The sequence below is a fragment of the Takifugu flavidus genome, chromosome 21 (genome assembly GCF_003711565.1).
Source record: "Takifugu flavidus isolate HTHZ2018 chromosome 21, ASM371156v2, whole genome shotgun sequence".
Lineage (NCBI taxonomy): Eukaryota > Metazoa > Chordata > Actinopteri > Tetraodontiformes > Tetraodontidae > Takifugu > Takifugu flavidus.
In genome coordinates, this window is record NC_079540.1 from 651,562 (window position 1) to 665,424 (window position 13,863).

General features: G+C 46.6%; 1 protein-coding gene across 1 annotated transcript in view; it reads right to left on the reverse strand.

Moving 5' to 3' along the window:
• Positions 1-202: 202 nt before the first annotated feature.
• gabbr2 (gamma-aminobutyric acid (GABA) B receptor, 2) overlaps positions 203-13,863 on the reverse strand; it is a 103,730-nt gene continuing 90,069 nt past the window's right edge. The window contains exons 14-19 of the mRNA XM_057021561.1: positions 10,073-10,183; positions 9,224-9,448; positions 8,890-9,072; positions 8,638-8,767; positions 5,169-5,286; positions 203-3,875 (exon numbers count right to left, since the gene is read on the reverse strand). Of these exons, the coding sequence (XP_056877541.1) occupies positions 3,710-3,875; positions 5,169-5,286; positions 8,638-8,767; positions 8,890-9,072; positions 9,224-9,448; positions 10,073-10,183 (933 nt within the window). The 3' untranslated portion in view covers positions 203-3,709. The remainder of the gene's footprint in view (positions 3,876-5,168; positions 5,287-8,637; positions 8,768-8,889; positions 9,073-9,223; positions 9,449-10,072; positions 10,184-13,863) is intronic.

Genomic DNA, 13,863 nt, shown 5'->3' on the forward strand with positions numbered 1-13,863 from the left:
TGCTTGATGGTGCTACTTCAGTAGATATTGTGTTTAGCACAGGAAGGTCAGAGGTTTAATCCCAGGAAAGGCCTGTGCTGAGTTAGTTTGGCCTCCCTCCAGGGTCTCCGGTCTTCCCACATCACAGCCCACAGTGGCGCCTAAGGACCCCCCCCCCTCCTTCCGGCTTAAAAACAGAATTACGACGCAGCTCGGCGAAACATTATTTTTCAGTCTCACTTTATTCAACGATGATGTGAAAAGTAAAGGCTTTCCATAACATTCAGACAACGAAAGAAGGATGTTATTCAGCCCCCCTCCCCCCTCCCAGAACAACTAATGGCTCCAAAAATGGTCAGGTGTTCCAAGTGTGATACTTATATCATACAACTATTTAATTTCTATACCTCATCTGTACATAACATAGTTACAGATACTGTAAATAAAGTAAAATCAAATGAAAAAGAACGAGTATCTGCCGTTTCCTTGTGGCGCCTTTGTGAAATATTTCCTATTTAAAAATGATAATGTACATAAAGATCTTTTACATATACATATATATAATTCTCTATTCTTCCTGTAATAAGAAAACAAGTTATTGCCCCTCTTGAACATGTCGCATTCAACAAAGGTTCTGTTCACTCTCAACTCAACTGGACTCCATGTGGTACCACATAGCAAACCGACGAAACAGTAACAGTATGGACCTGTGTGGGTATTTTTTTGTTTGTTTTCTTGTTTTTTTTTTAACTTTTCACAAATATATACGTCATATTGTCTTATTTTTGGACACGTATGGTTCGTGCTCTCCGGAAAACCCTGACGACGACACATACAAAGATGTAATTATATATGTATATGTCCCTTTGATCTTCGAAAAGAAAACGGTAAAAAGACGCGTGGCGAATACGAACCATCAGCGGGACAGTTATTACCAACAATTGTGAGCCCTTGACCTGCGGCGATTGCATTCTTTTTTTTTTCTTTTTTGAAAAATGACCATAATAAATAGAAAAAAAAGAAAGAACCAGGGCACCTAAAGAAGACCAACAAACAACTGACAAAAACAACATACCTGATGATCTGTATTTGGCATTTAGGGGTGTTTTGTGTGTGTGTTTGTTTGTTTTCTTTTTCGATCGATCATTTGCTACTAATCTTTATTGCCGTTAGTGGAAAACCGCTGAATGAGTAGCACAGGTGATATGAGGGTTGCTCGCTGAGGCTCTTGGCATTGACAAAGTGATGTGAAGCCAAATTCGGGGGTGTATGGGGGTGGGGGGGGTGACATAGTGGATTTGCAACTGTTAAAAAACCAACAAACAGCAAAAAGCTTTACATTTCATCTCATGCCGCCTCCGGAAAGCCAAATACGAAAGAAAAAAAGGTCATACACCGTCATACATGGACACCGTCATCAGGGTCTCAGCAACTGGTACACAATCACAGGTAATGTAATATAGAAACTGTGCAGGTGGCTTGTCTCCCCCTGGAGAACCGACCGACCCTCTGCCCACGTCTTCATCTCTCACGGCCGGTCAATCTCCTCGGCAAAGGTGCGGGAGAGGCTGTGACTCCTTGGAGGACAGCGCTCAGGGTGTCTCTGCTCCTGTACCCAGCAGGGGCCGGAACAGGAGGAACCCACCCGGGAACTCACCCCTGCGTGTTCACCGGAGGTTGGGTTTCCTCCCAAATCCTCCTCTGGATCCTCGACTTTCACCCTGAGAACGACTGACGGTGAAGCTGCACGTGAAGGATGCATACGTCAGCTCCCATCCTGTCCCAGGCATCCGGGGAGGGCGGTGGTGGTTATTGAATTTAAATAAATCTATGGCGGTCCATATGGTTTCCATTTGGATGGCTGCTTTTTGCCGAGTCAGTGCCATTTTTTTTCTCCCCTCCCATTTATCTACTGTGGATCCTGGAGGCTACAATATAAGACAACAGGCACGGCGCTTAACAACCCTTTAAAACTAAAAACCAAGACACCAATGGTGAAACATATGCTGAGAACAACTGCTCCCCTCACACTCTTTAGAAAGTCTCTTTTTTCTCCCGCATCAAGACAGTTTTACAGGGGGAAAAGCAACAAAAAAAAGGAAACCCCCCCCAAAAAACGACACCGTGTCGACAGTGCTCGGCTCACAGCACTGCATTTCCATAGCAACCGAGGTGTGTTCACTGTTGTAGTGTGGAGTGATTATTTTTTTCATCCCTTAACACAATATGGAAGAAAGCCCTGTGTCTGTGCTTTATGCTCTTCCACTGTTTCCCACAGTGGCGTCGTCACCGTTTCGGGACCTGAACGCCGCAGCCGGTTGCAGCTCGCGTGCGCTCGTCGCCTTTGCTGCCAATCGTGGAAATTCAGGTCCCCCAAAGCAGCTTGGAACTGGCGGACCTACACCCTTTCCAGGATGGCTCGTGGAGTCTTCCTTTTCCAGTGGTTTAAATTCACTGCCATCTTTACACATCAGCAGCAGTTAGCTGTATTTTTGAAAGACATCTTAGCTTTTGTCATCTTGGCCTCTCTGTGAGTAGGACAAGGCTACGGCTCTGTCCGGACAGCACCGGAGTTGTCGAGGTGCTATCTACCACATGATAAATAACAGTGAAACACTCTTGTGGTGCCATTTTGCTCTATTTTCTAACATATGCTGTATTGGACCTGTTAAAAGGCGACGCATCCATATTCTGTATAACATGCTTTCTGACGATATATTTAGCAGGTTTGGAAAACACGAAAGGCTTATGCAGAATCTTATGTGGTGTCTCTGCGGACAAGTGGTGCAAATTTAGCAAAGTGGAGGGGGAAAAAAAATAGCCGTGTGCATCTATTCCACTTTAAGGAACGGCTCCCTGTGTCTGCTTATATTCTGTGGCTCACGAGTTTTGATGCGTCTTACTCGGCAGCACATACGTAATGTATCAACAGTTACACAAAACTGCTCCAGTGCTTCTTCCAAACACGTCCGGTCCACAGGGGCCACGTTTTTAACGAGCCTCATTTCGGCCTCGGTGGCAAGATGTCGGCTAGGAGCCCATTTAATTGTCCGTTCACGGCATATACAAAGCGTACAGAACATCAAAATTGGACCAGATGATATTTACATGTGTCCACGAGGATAAGAAAGGGACGGGGGACTAAACCGATGCTTCGGATATTGTAAATTTCATGTCTCCGCACTTGTATCGGGTCACCGAAACAGTGAAATACTCAAGTTAGATGACAAGTTTACAAGCAGCGGTGCGCACAAACGTACAACGGATTACGAACGGGAAACAGACCACACACACCCCCACCCACTCCCTCTGAAGCAGATAAGGCTACAGGTCCAGTCACAGCTGGTCCCCGGTTGTTTGTGTATGTGCGTGTGTGTGTGCGTGTGTGTGTGTGTGTGTGTGTGTGTGTATTTGTACGCTGTTATTTGACTGTGCATGTGTGCATATGCCTAGATGACCAAGGGGACGTTGCTGTGAGTCATGGGAGTTTGCAAGGGTCACCCAGCGCCTCCTCCCGACCCGTCTTGACTGAGGGGGCTAGAATTTTCCAGAGAGGCTGGGGTGAAGTCAGACAAACAGTAAAATTCCACCTCCGTCCTGTATTCCTCCCCAGGTCTTCCTTGTGCTGCGGTAAAGTACGCAGGTACGCTGATGACATCAGTCTGTTTGTTGTAGAAAAAAGGAATCCTATGCCTCTGTTGTAAAGAGACAGGTGGGGCGTGAATGAGGCTCACAGGCCAGAGACCATTACCCGGTAGGAGGGAGGCATGTGTCTGTGCCGCGGACTGGAACCAGGGCTCCCATTGGGGCTGGTACAGCTGGCATCCACTCCTCCTATGGATGGCAAGTAGGCATGGTGGAGGATGGGCAGCTGTAAAGACAGTCGTCGCTGTATGCTGCAGATAAAGGACAAGACAGAAACAGTCAGCCTAGCCTCGCTTTAGCCTAGCAAGGATTGCATTGACAGGCCGCCTTATTATTTGTCCAATGTTGGTGATTGTTTCATTAATTAATCGCAGATTTTGCCCTTTTTGAACAACACGGCTACATATCAAACGGCTGCCACCAATCAAAACTTTTGCCGAACTGGTGCAGAATGTTCACATCCTGTGTCATGTGATCCTCATCAAGCCTCACCTCACTCAACCGCTCAGCCAATCAGCATCCGCCAAACCACAAGCAAAAGAGACGCTTCTGTCACCTTCTGCGCCCTAGCTTGCCCGCGCTAGCGCCTCCGCTGCTAGTTGTAGTCATTTGAAATGACATAAGTAAATGCCATTTATGTGGAAAACATGTTTCTTAGCGTCCCGCGTCAAACTCACTAAGGTTATTTCCACCCAACTGCTGGGTGACTGGGAATGTCACAGCTACTTGCCCCTATCTCTGTCGCCTTCCTCCCTTTCTTTGCATTTGTCACTTCTTTGTCTCCTCCCTGCCTCTTCAGCTCTCTTCCCTCCATGTGATCAAACATTCATGCGACTTGGGAGTAGCTCCGAGTGTTCCTTTACTTCTCTTCTCCTTCCCGTCTATTTTCAGAGCTGCTTCCAGTGCACTGCTGTAAATCACTGGTTACGTAAGCCCGTGCGAATCTGTACCGCTTTCTTTCTCTCCTTCTCCTTATCATTCCTGTCTGAACATCATTCCCTCCATCTAATCCATCACCTTTTCTCACCCCCCCAACTGCTGTCGTCCTTCGTCACACCCTTCTCTCTTCATCTGTCCCTTTAAACTGTGCATTTTCCTCCCCGCTCTGGTTAAGTAAGAGTGCGAAGGAGACTTCTCAATGATGCATGAGGTATCCCCCCATTGATGACGTAGACATCCCATAGTCTCCCTTCTTTATATTTAGTACATGAATTTAGATCATGCATACATTGCTGGAATGTTCTCCCGCTCCGACCTGTTTTACAAGTTGAGATTAAAACTCAGCCTGCTGCACGTCTGCACGCGTGTGCACGAGCTGCAGCGAGTCCGGCGTGATGGGAGCGCACGCGCGCTCTGTGTGGTTATGTGCACGTCGATGTGCGGAGGAGGGGAGAGGCAGAGGGCCCGTCCGTGCTTTCACAGGGCTCCGTTGCCGGAGCAACCGCCTGAGAACTGCTGGTAGTTGTGATACGTGCGACGCCTGTTGTGATGAGAATGCTGACAGGGGGGTGGTGGTGGTGGTGGGGAGTTGGGGGGGGTCTTACTGTTCCGGTGAGTTGATGTCATCCAGGGGACCTCTGTTTATCCTGGACGGATCCATGGACCCCCACTGCGCCTGTGGCTTCTGCTCCAGGTGGTTCTTCAGTATGGACTTTTCTCCATCTGTAAAACACACGCAGGCATCTTGAGTGGCGCGCTCACACCATCTGACCCGGTGCTGCCCGGACCAAAGCTGGATCCCTCATCACCAAAGCCGCACCTTCAGGACCCCCTGTGGGCGGAGTCAGGGTCTCTTCATGAATGAAGGCGCTTTTAAGTTTCTTTGGCTTAGATTTCGTGCAAAGATCGAGCCAAAACACAAACAGGTCTCTAGTGCTTTGCTGTTGCAGTGCATCATGGGATTTGTAGTATGACGGGAGAGTGCTATTAATGTGGGGTGTTGTGATGTTAAAAAGACCCAATCGAGCGTCAAACTTGTTTTAAGGGTGTGATTTATGATAGTAATCCGTTGTGACATTTAGTCAATCCTCATCTGCACTGGCTGCTAAATGCACCCCATCATGAGACATCAGGCCTTTCAGTCACACCCAGGTGGCAACAGTACTCCCAGTTGTAGGGAGAAGCTGCAAGCTAAACCAAAGTTTTAAATGTTCTTGCAGGTGCAATGCTAATGACTTCTTTTGTTCCTCAGAGGATATTTATCTATTTTTACATCAGGGTGCATCCGGCTCTGGTATTCAGGTGTTCGGTTAATTGTGGCGTTGCCCGTCATCTCTCAGGTGAGGCTAATGTCATTTGCTGCGTCCTGTCAAGCTGCCTGTATAATTCCGCGTCCCGCTATAATGTGCTGCACCTGTGTCCTATCAGGCTTTGTCAAACTGCTTTCTCTTAGAAAACATTTCTTTTTCTACCTGTTTCCAGAGCATCGAGTGCCAGAGCATCTTCTTCTGGGTTGTTTTGTGCCTAATGGGATGGTGAATACTGCTGATGTTTTACTCCCTGTTTGTTTTTACATGAAATGAGCATATATCAGCATAGGAGGGGCCTGTTGTCCTGTCCTGCTGACCGCAGAGAGGACTAACAACGTTATTGGCTTTCCACAATTATACCCACAGAGTGATGGATACTTTTACTCCCAAGTTAAGTTTTCTTTCCAGTTGTCCTAGATTTCCCAGCACTTGCTGACCTGATTTACAGCACGCTGCAATCTCTGCTCTGGTTGGACGGCCGAGCTTGAAAACTATTTTGGAGCGGACCATTTTAGACAGGAAAAAGCCTTATGTAGCTCTTTCAGCTATGTCAAAAGCGCAGACTCGGATATTTTTACCTTCCACCATGCATTCGGAATATGAGTTATGCCAGCAGGAATGTGTGGAATGTTCTAGGAATTATTAAGATCTGTAAAGTAACTCCAAATATCACTGATTCCCAAAATTTGTGTCTTTTATTCGGCTGTATCAGCATTTACCCAATATTCTTGCATTTGTTCAGCTTTCTCAGTATTCACAACACATTTTTAAATTAAAAAAAATCTATTCTAATGGGATCAACATGACCCGATTAGCACCCACGGAGAGCAATAAAGTTTTTTAAATCGTGATTTCCGTGATCTAGGGGTTAACGCAACATCACACACTGGCTTCCCCTTGCGGTAGCGCCACAGCGTCGCCATGTGCTAGTACATATTTATGAAGGCAGCTGGAGATGCACAGACGGATGGAGGAGAAGGTGGCGTGCTGCTTCTCACCTTTGGCAAGGCAGCGTAATTGTTGTTGACATGATGTTCCGCTCTTATAACAGCTGCTCATTCACGCTCTGCAATACATTAGGACCGGCTCTCTTCTGAAGAGTTACGCTGGAATTAGAGCCGTTAGAGCGATGATGATGATGATGATGATGATGGTGGTGGTGGTGGTGATCATCAAGGGATCGCAGCAAGAAAAAAATGCACCAATAATTCCAGTAATTTGATTGTGTTTCCGTAAATTGTTGATTAGGATTTTCACAATCATTCCAACATCTAATTTAGCACTTAGCATGAAAACACATACATTGCGTGCACGATTAAAAGTAAATCCGCTACCCTGCTGATGTTTTAATTATACATTTAAAAAAAAAGTATCTGTTACTTTTTATAGTAACAGAAGCCGCTCCCTGATTATTTCACATTTCCATGAGCCCACACAATTAGATCACCACAGAGATCAAATACGAAGAGCCGGCAGGTTATTATTGACCAGTGGAAATGTGAGAATATATTTATTCAAATCGCCGTTCATTTAACATTTAGGTGTCACAAGTGATTTACTTGATGTTGTCACTAAGTCCATCTGTCAGTTTTCATCACAATATTCAACTTAGACCCTCAAAACCCCGGAAAACCGTCACAAAACCACAGCTACGTATGCTAGGTGATGCTGTTTTTGCGCAGATATTATCAAATCCCGAAATTTATTTTGATTTTGACTCAAAATACGTGAAGGATCCATGCGGGCTGATTGTAAAAAATAAAGGGAAAAGAGTGGGAAAAGGAGCAAAGTGGTTCACAAACTTTAACCATCAGGCACTTTCATGATCTCACAAACTGCCTGTGTTTAATTGCTTGACTATAAACTTTCACAGATGAGCGACCGACGCTCTGGTCCAAATCTGCAGAGCCGCCTCAGCTGTTTCAGTCTTTTACCTTCCTAAACTCAGACAGATCAGCCCCCCACCCCTCCACCCACCCACCCCCGAGAGTCGCACTGTGCCGGCGCGCACATCAGACATGCTGCCGAATGTGGCTGCTGTGCGTCATCACAGTCTATAAAAATGGAACCCATTACAAAGCGGCGCTGCTGGCGTGTAACCGCTCGCTGATTCGATTTGAGGGGAACCTGCCTCCATAATATCTACTGTGAGTTACGGCTGCTTCCGCTTAAACAGCTTGTATTGTGCAGAAGTTGGGAACATAAACTCACACGGGCCCTCCCTGCCGGAATAGATGGATGCGTCGCCTCGTTCGCACGCAGATTCCTTCTCGCATTTCCATATGTTCGCCTCCCGCAAACACAGTTAAGAAGACACCCTCTTTTCATTCATCAAAACTCTTTTTTTTTAAAGATTTGCACCATCTCGTATTTCTATAATTAATAATAAATTCATAAATAATCATGTGGTACAGTCCAAATATGTTGGGCCAGTACTAAAGATCAATACGAACCTATAACCTTGCTTTAGAATTGAGAGATAATTTGGGATTTTCTGGGGCTCAAGTGTAGTGTGGGATGGATTCAAGGTCTTTAGTTGAGCCCCTGCTGCCTTTAGGTGCCCTTGACCTTGATACCTAACCCCCAGTAGTTCCTAGAGCTGTGTGTGAAGAGTGTGATGAGTTATTTGTGATCACCTATGCTTTGGATTACACTGGACAGGGGGAGGGGGCACAGTTCCCACCTGCCCACCTGTTCTGGTTCGAGCTGGGTTGGGGGACAAAGGTCCCTCACCTTTGTCCTGGCGCGGATGAAACCTCCTCACCTTTTCCATCTGTGAAGTTGCGTATGCTGAGGATGTTGTTGGCGTCTGGGTAATGGTTCTGTTTGATGTAGGGGGTTTTCTCCGGGGTGTCCTGCAGCTGCATGGTCACTTCCTCCAGTTCCTTGTCCAGCTAAAATCAAAGATGGGACCAGTGTGTATGGGAGGTACCAGTAACACTTAAACAATGTAGCTTTCGTTGCTGCTCTGGGCTTCACGAGCTCTTTCATGAGAAGAACATTCATAAGTTCACACCTCTGTTATCCTCATGCGGAGACGGTGGTTATCGGTTTGAAGCCCGTCCAGTCGTGAAGTATTGGCCTGGTTGACACTGGTGACCGAGGTAGAGGTCTTGGAGTCTTCCTTTTTCTGGTTCTGGGTAAACTTTAACCTTCGGTTCTGGGTAGCTGCATCAGGGTTAGTTCTCATGGTGATGAACTGGAAGAAAGGGTTAGACTGGTGTTCATCAGAGCTGCCCCCCAGGCTAAAATCACAGAAGCTGAAGAAGCTACACACGGCTGTTTACGCTAATTAAGTCCTCTAATTTCTGGAAAAGCCAAATGAGACGCTGGCGCTCGCGGAAACTGACCTTGGGAACGAAGACCAGGCAGAGCGTGATGGTGCTGCAAAAGATGATCACAAGGGCCACGATGCAGAACTGCACGTTGGGCTGGTCCCTCGTTAGGAAAGAGACGGCGGCGCCGATGATGCACATGATGCCCACGTTGTAAACGCTCATCCCGATGTACTTGCTGTCGTTGAGCGCGGGGATGCTCACGTTCCGGGTCTCCCATGCCAGGAAACAGCCAAAAAGCTGGAGTGGCGAAGGAAGCAGTGACGTCTCATCAACTGAAACTATACTTGGAGGTGTGAGCGAAGAGAAACTAAAGCTTAAAATGTCTTCCGTTTGACCGACAGAAAGACATCCGGGTTAGAAAACAGCGAGTTTTCATAGTCTGCTCTGTGTTTATATGCAGACGATGGTGATGTGTTTGTCACATTTGCTCGGCATTGCCTTAAAGATTTGAGCATTTCCTGTATTTTAATGAACCCCCAGTCTGCTTCACTTCTCTACTTCTGTCCTTTTCCTTCATCGATGTTTAGTCGGAAGCTTACGGGTCGTCACCGGATCAATCCCAGACAAACAGCAATATTCAAATGTAATCAGGGAACGCATAAAATGTGAATAATAGTTGGAAACCGATGAGAGTTAAAGGTCTAAAACAAACATCCAACCCTGAATTACACTGACTGGAGCAGCGCGCTGGAGGCCTGATTGGCTAAATTAGCTGCCAACTTTTATAGATGATTAAACTTTTGATAGCTCCAACCTATTGCTTTTCTTTCTCATGAATAATGGACGAGAGCTGATTGTTACATTTGACGTGACAGTACGTCCACACATCCAGAGAGCTCTAGATGAGGCTTTCTCTCGTACCATTAATAATCCCTTGTAGGCATAGACGATGCCCAACCAAATGGTCATGTGGGTGTTCTCGCAGTGTTCCAGAAAGGGCCGGATGGCTATGTCTCGACCTTGGGGGTCCGCCTGTTGAGACAAACAAACAAAGGGAGGAGGAAAAAAACAGCAGGTAAGTAAGATGAAACTGAAAGAAAGGAGAGCGAGTGACGGCTGTCAGGCGGGTGAGCTGACCCAGGCTCACCGGGGCTGCTGGGCTCGATTGGCTAAAGTTAATTCAGACCACGTGTTGGATGCTAACAGGCACCACGGACGGTGCGCCTATTTCCCTCTCCTGTTTCCCACTCAGCCTCTCACTCACCCTCTCTTTCTCTCTCTCCACCTCACCTTTTCACTGCCGCTGGTAACTCAGGGCCAATTAGCATGTGAGCTGGATATTAATACGCCGAAGTGCGCCACCTCTCCTCGCCTCCCCCGCCATTGAAAGCTCTTAATAAGAGTGTTCATCTGGCCTGCGTGGATTCATCTGAGGCCACGGCAATATACCAACAGAACGGGCAGGGCTGGGCATGATGTCACGCGGCTTAATCGGTGTGTGTCCGACCTTACTTCAGGCGTATTTACGGGGGGCATCTTTAATGGCTCGGCGGCCAGCATGTGCATGCGTAAGCATTCACAATTCCCATTCACTGATGTTCTTAGGTCACAGCCATCTTCCTTCCTTCATTCCTTGTAAGGTGAGATAAAGAGAGAATGCTGTCGTGTTAGCCGGTCTTTCCATAGTACAAACTACCCTGAACGCATCACTTTGACTGCATCCATCGTTCATAAATATATACCTCCACATAAGCATCCCTCAGGTGCAGGGAAATACCATTAATACCAGTCACTTTAACTCCAATTAATGGAAGTTGCAGCTAATCTTACTTTCCCCAGGCTTTGGAATTACAATAATGCCACCAGTTAAAATGAGAAACTGGCGCAGAAGCGAAACGGACGCGGTGTCATTTCCGAATATCCTGAAAGCGTTGGCAGAAGCATAAACCATTAAAGCTTCCCTCAGAGCTCTGAACTGAGAGGCCCATTAGAGACAGAAAGCGAGTTCACACGTTTTTCTTCTGGTCCCATCCTGAGAATTCCCATGGTGACTCATGTCGCTCTACTGTGAATATCGGCGAGCCCGGGCCACATTCCTGCTTTTAAAAACCATCAAGGAGGTGGGAAGGAGAGGAGGGCGGAACGGGGACGAGGCACTGACAATTAGACGACACACGGTGGTGGAGTGACCCTGCGCAGCTCCAGGTAAATACTTCATGACTTAAAATATTTTCTTCTATTTTGGACCCATGTGTTGTGCTGGGATCGAGCAGGGGAAGGGTATGACTTATGCATGTGGTGACCTGGTTTGGTCAAGTCTGCAGGCAGCAGCCAATCACAGGCCTCCTCTCTGGTCACACGCGGGCGGCAGTTTAAACTTCATGGAAATGTCAGAGTGAAAGAGCATCACAAATGTTTCGCCAGCTCAAAACTGGACCTCCTCGAGCTTCATGGTTGACCGTAACTTCCCGTAGCGACATTTACTGAACTTCCTGGTGTGGTGATCACGTGACTGGGACAGGAAGTGACCTTCTAAGATGCTGGCATTGCCTAAATACAAGCTGTTTTTTTAAAGACCAGAGCTAAATTCAATTAACAGTTCCAGAGCTTTAATAACCTGTTTATTTTTAAGGTCTTGGCCACCAGTGACGACATCACTGTCAGATTTTTTATATAACATTTAAACAAGGACTAATTTTTATGATTATATCTTGTAATTTTAACACACGCCTTTATAGTTAGGGTTTGTATAGCTGTTGTGCAAAAGGACAGGAGCTATTTTTCAGCACCACTTCATCGTAAATATATCATATCTGTATTTATTGAAGTCATAATTTGTTTGGTCCAGCAACTTTGCATTGTAAGGATTCTACAGCTGTTCATGCGCCGTGACAGACGTGTTCCGCATCGACGCTCTCTACACGGCCGCGGCTTCAAGCAAACTTGTGTCGCCAACAACAAAATGATTAGGAAAAAGGAGATAAAAATGCTCATTAGGGCAGCATCTCTATCACAGTGGAACACGCAGGAGCTCCCGGATTTTTGGAGGGAAGCTGTCTGGGGAGTTGCCAGGCAACAAGAGCTGACTGCAGCAGGAGGGCCCCAAAGTGCTGGTGATGGCAGTAAAAGTGCAGGTTCACTGTCATTTTTTCGCAGCATTACTCTCTAAAGGGATCACTCTGGGAGGCCTAAAACAGGCACAACACCATCTATGCAGAGTTTGAGGGCACATGAAAGCAATAAAGGTTCTTTTAAGGCTTTGAACGATTCCAAGATGCTCTTACGGCGCTGAAATAGGCCACATGAAGAGAGAGCGACTTTCAAAATTCCAAAAGTGCGATATGGTTTTTGACATGTTGGGGAAAAGGAAGCATCTGCAGTTGAACAGCGAGGCATGGTTCATGAATATTTACAGTGAAGAAGGAATACTGGGACTAAGAAAAAGCCTGATTGAAGGATTAGAGAGTGGCAGGGGGAGGATGAACACATACCACGAGCACACGGGGCACAAAAAGACGGGGAGATCAAAGGCTTCTGGGTGCCGCGGTAATTTCTAGGAAATAATTTGCAAAGCAGCGCAGGCACCATCTTCACGAGGCCTGCAGCAGTGGCCTTTAGATAAGCAGATACTACATTACAGGTGATTAGCTCAGTTAGTTTAACTGGGAAAATGGCAGAATTAGTACCAAGCAGAGAGCTCTCCTAACCACCAATATAGTACCGTTTTTAACATCAACAGTTGCATTAGCTTGACGGAAGCTTCAATTCTGCAGCCTGGGACATTAACAACAAAGCATACCCTTTAATAGTCCTTTAAATGAATGCATTTTGTCCCTTTTGCCTGGTGACAATATTTGTAACAAACTCTATGGTTGTGAAACATGATGGTAATTTTAAGTCTCCATCTTTAGCATGCTAGCATCGAAGTGAAGCCAGGGAGCAGAACTCCTCACCAGCGCGCCCAGAGCCTTTTACAACATTTTCTGCTAGGATTCTTGGATTGTTCTAGCGGCTCTGCAGCCAGGAAATGGTGATGATTCCTGAGGAGTTCATAGACCAAACACTGATCAGCTCCGATTTGCGTCCTCCCACATTCCTGTGCCCTTCGCCGCGGCGCCTGATTATGTCTGAATGAACGAGTTGCGTCACTCTCCCACAGTGTGTTTTGTCACCCGCCTCTCACCCGCTGTAATAAATAGAGTAGAATGACGTTTGTGCTTGAAAACCTTCCATGTCTTCCACTGAGGTGATGAGGTCGTCTCTGCCGGTGTCAACCGTTAATGAGTCCGGACAGTGAGGATAAACAACTGCCGACCTTCCAGACTATCAAATGAGCTGCGATTTTCAATTCCGAATGGAGTTTCTCTGTTTTTCATGACACGTCTCTCCTCATTTTCTCATTTATCTTCATAGGAAAGTCTAGTCAGCTAATATGAGATCTAATCAAACCCATCAAAATGTGATGAACACTTTAATACATCAACCCTTTAACTCTGGACCCATGCCAGCGATAACAAACGGGATTAAATAACTACGTGTGCGCAAATTCTTTGGAAGTCCTTTTCCTTAGGGGCGAAGAGAAAAAAAATGGAGGGGAAGAGGAAGTGGGGGGGAGGGTGGCGTGCCCATGGCCGAGGATGACCTACATGCAGCGGGGCCATGATGGCAGGGAAGCAAGACGCCACCGGCAGTCAAAACCATGTGGATCCCAT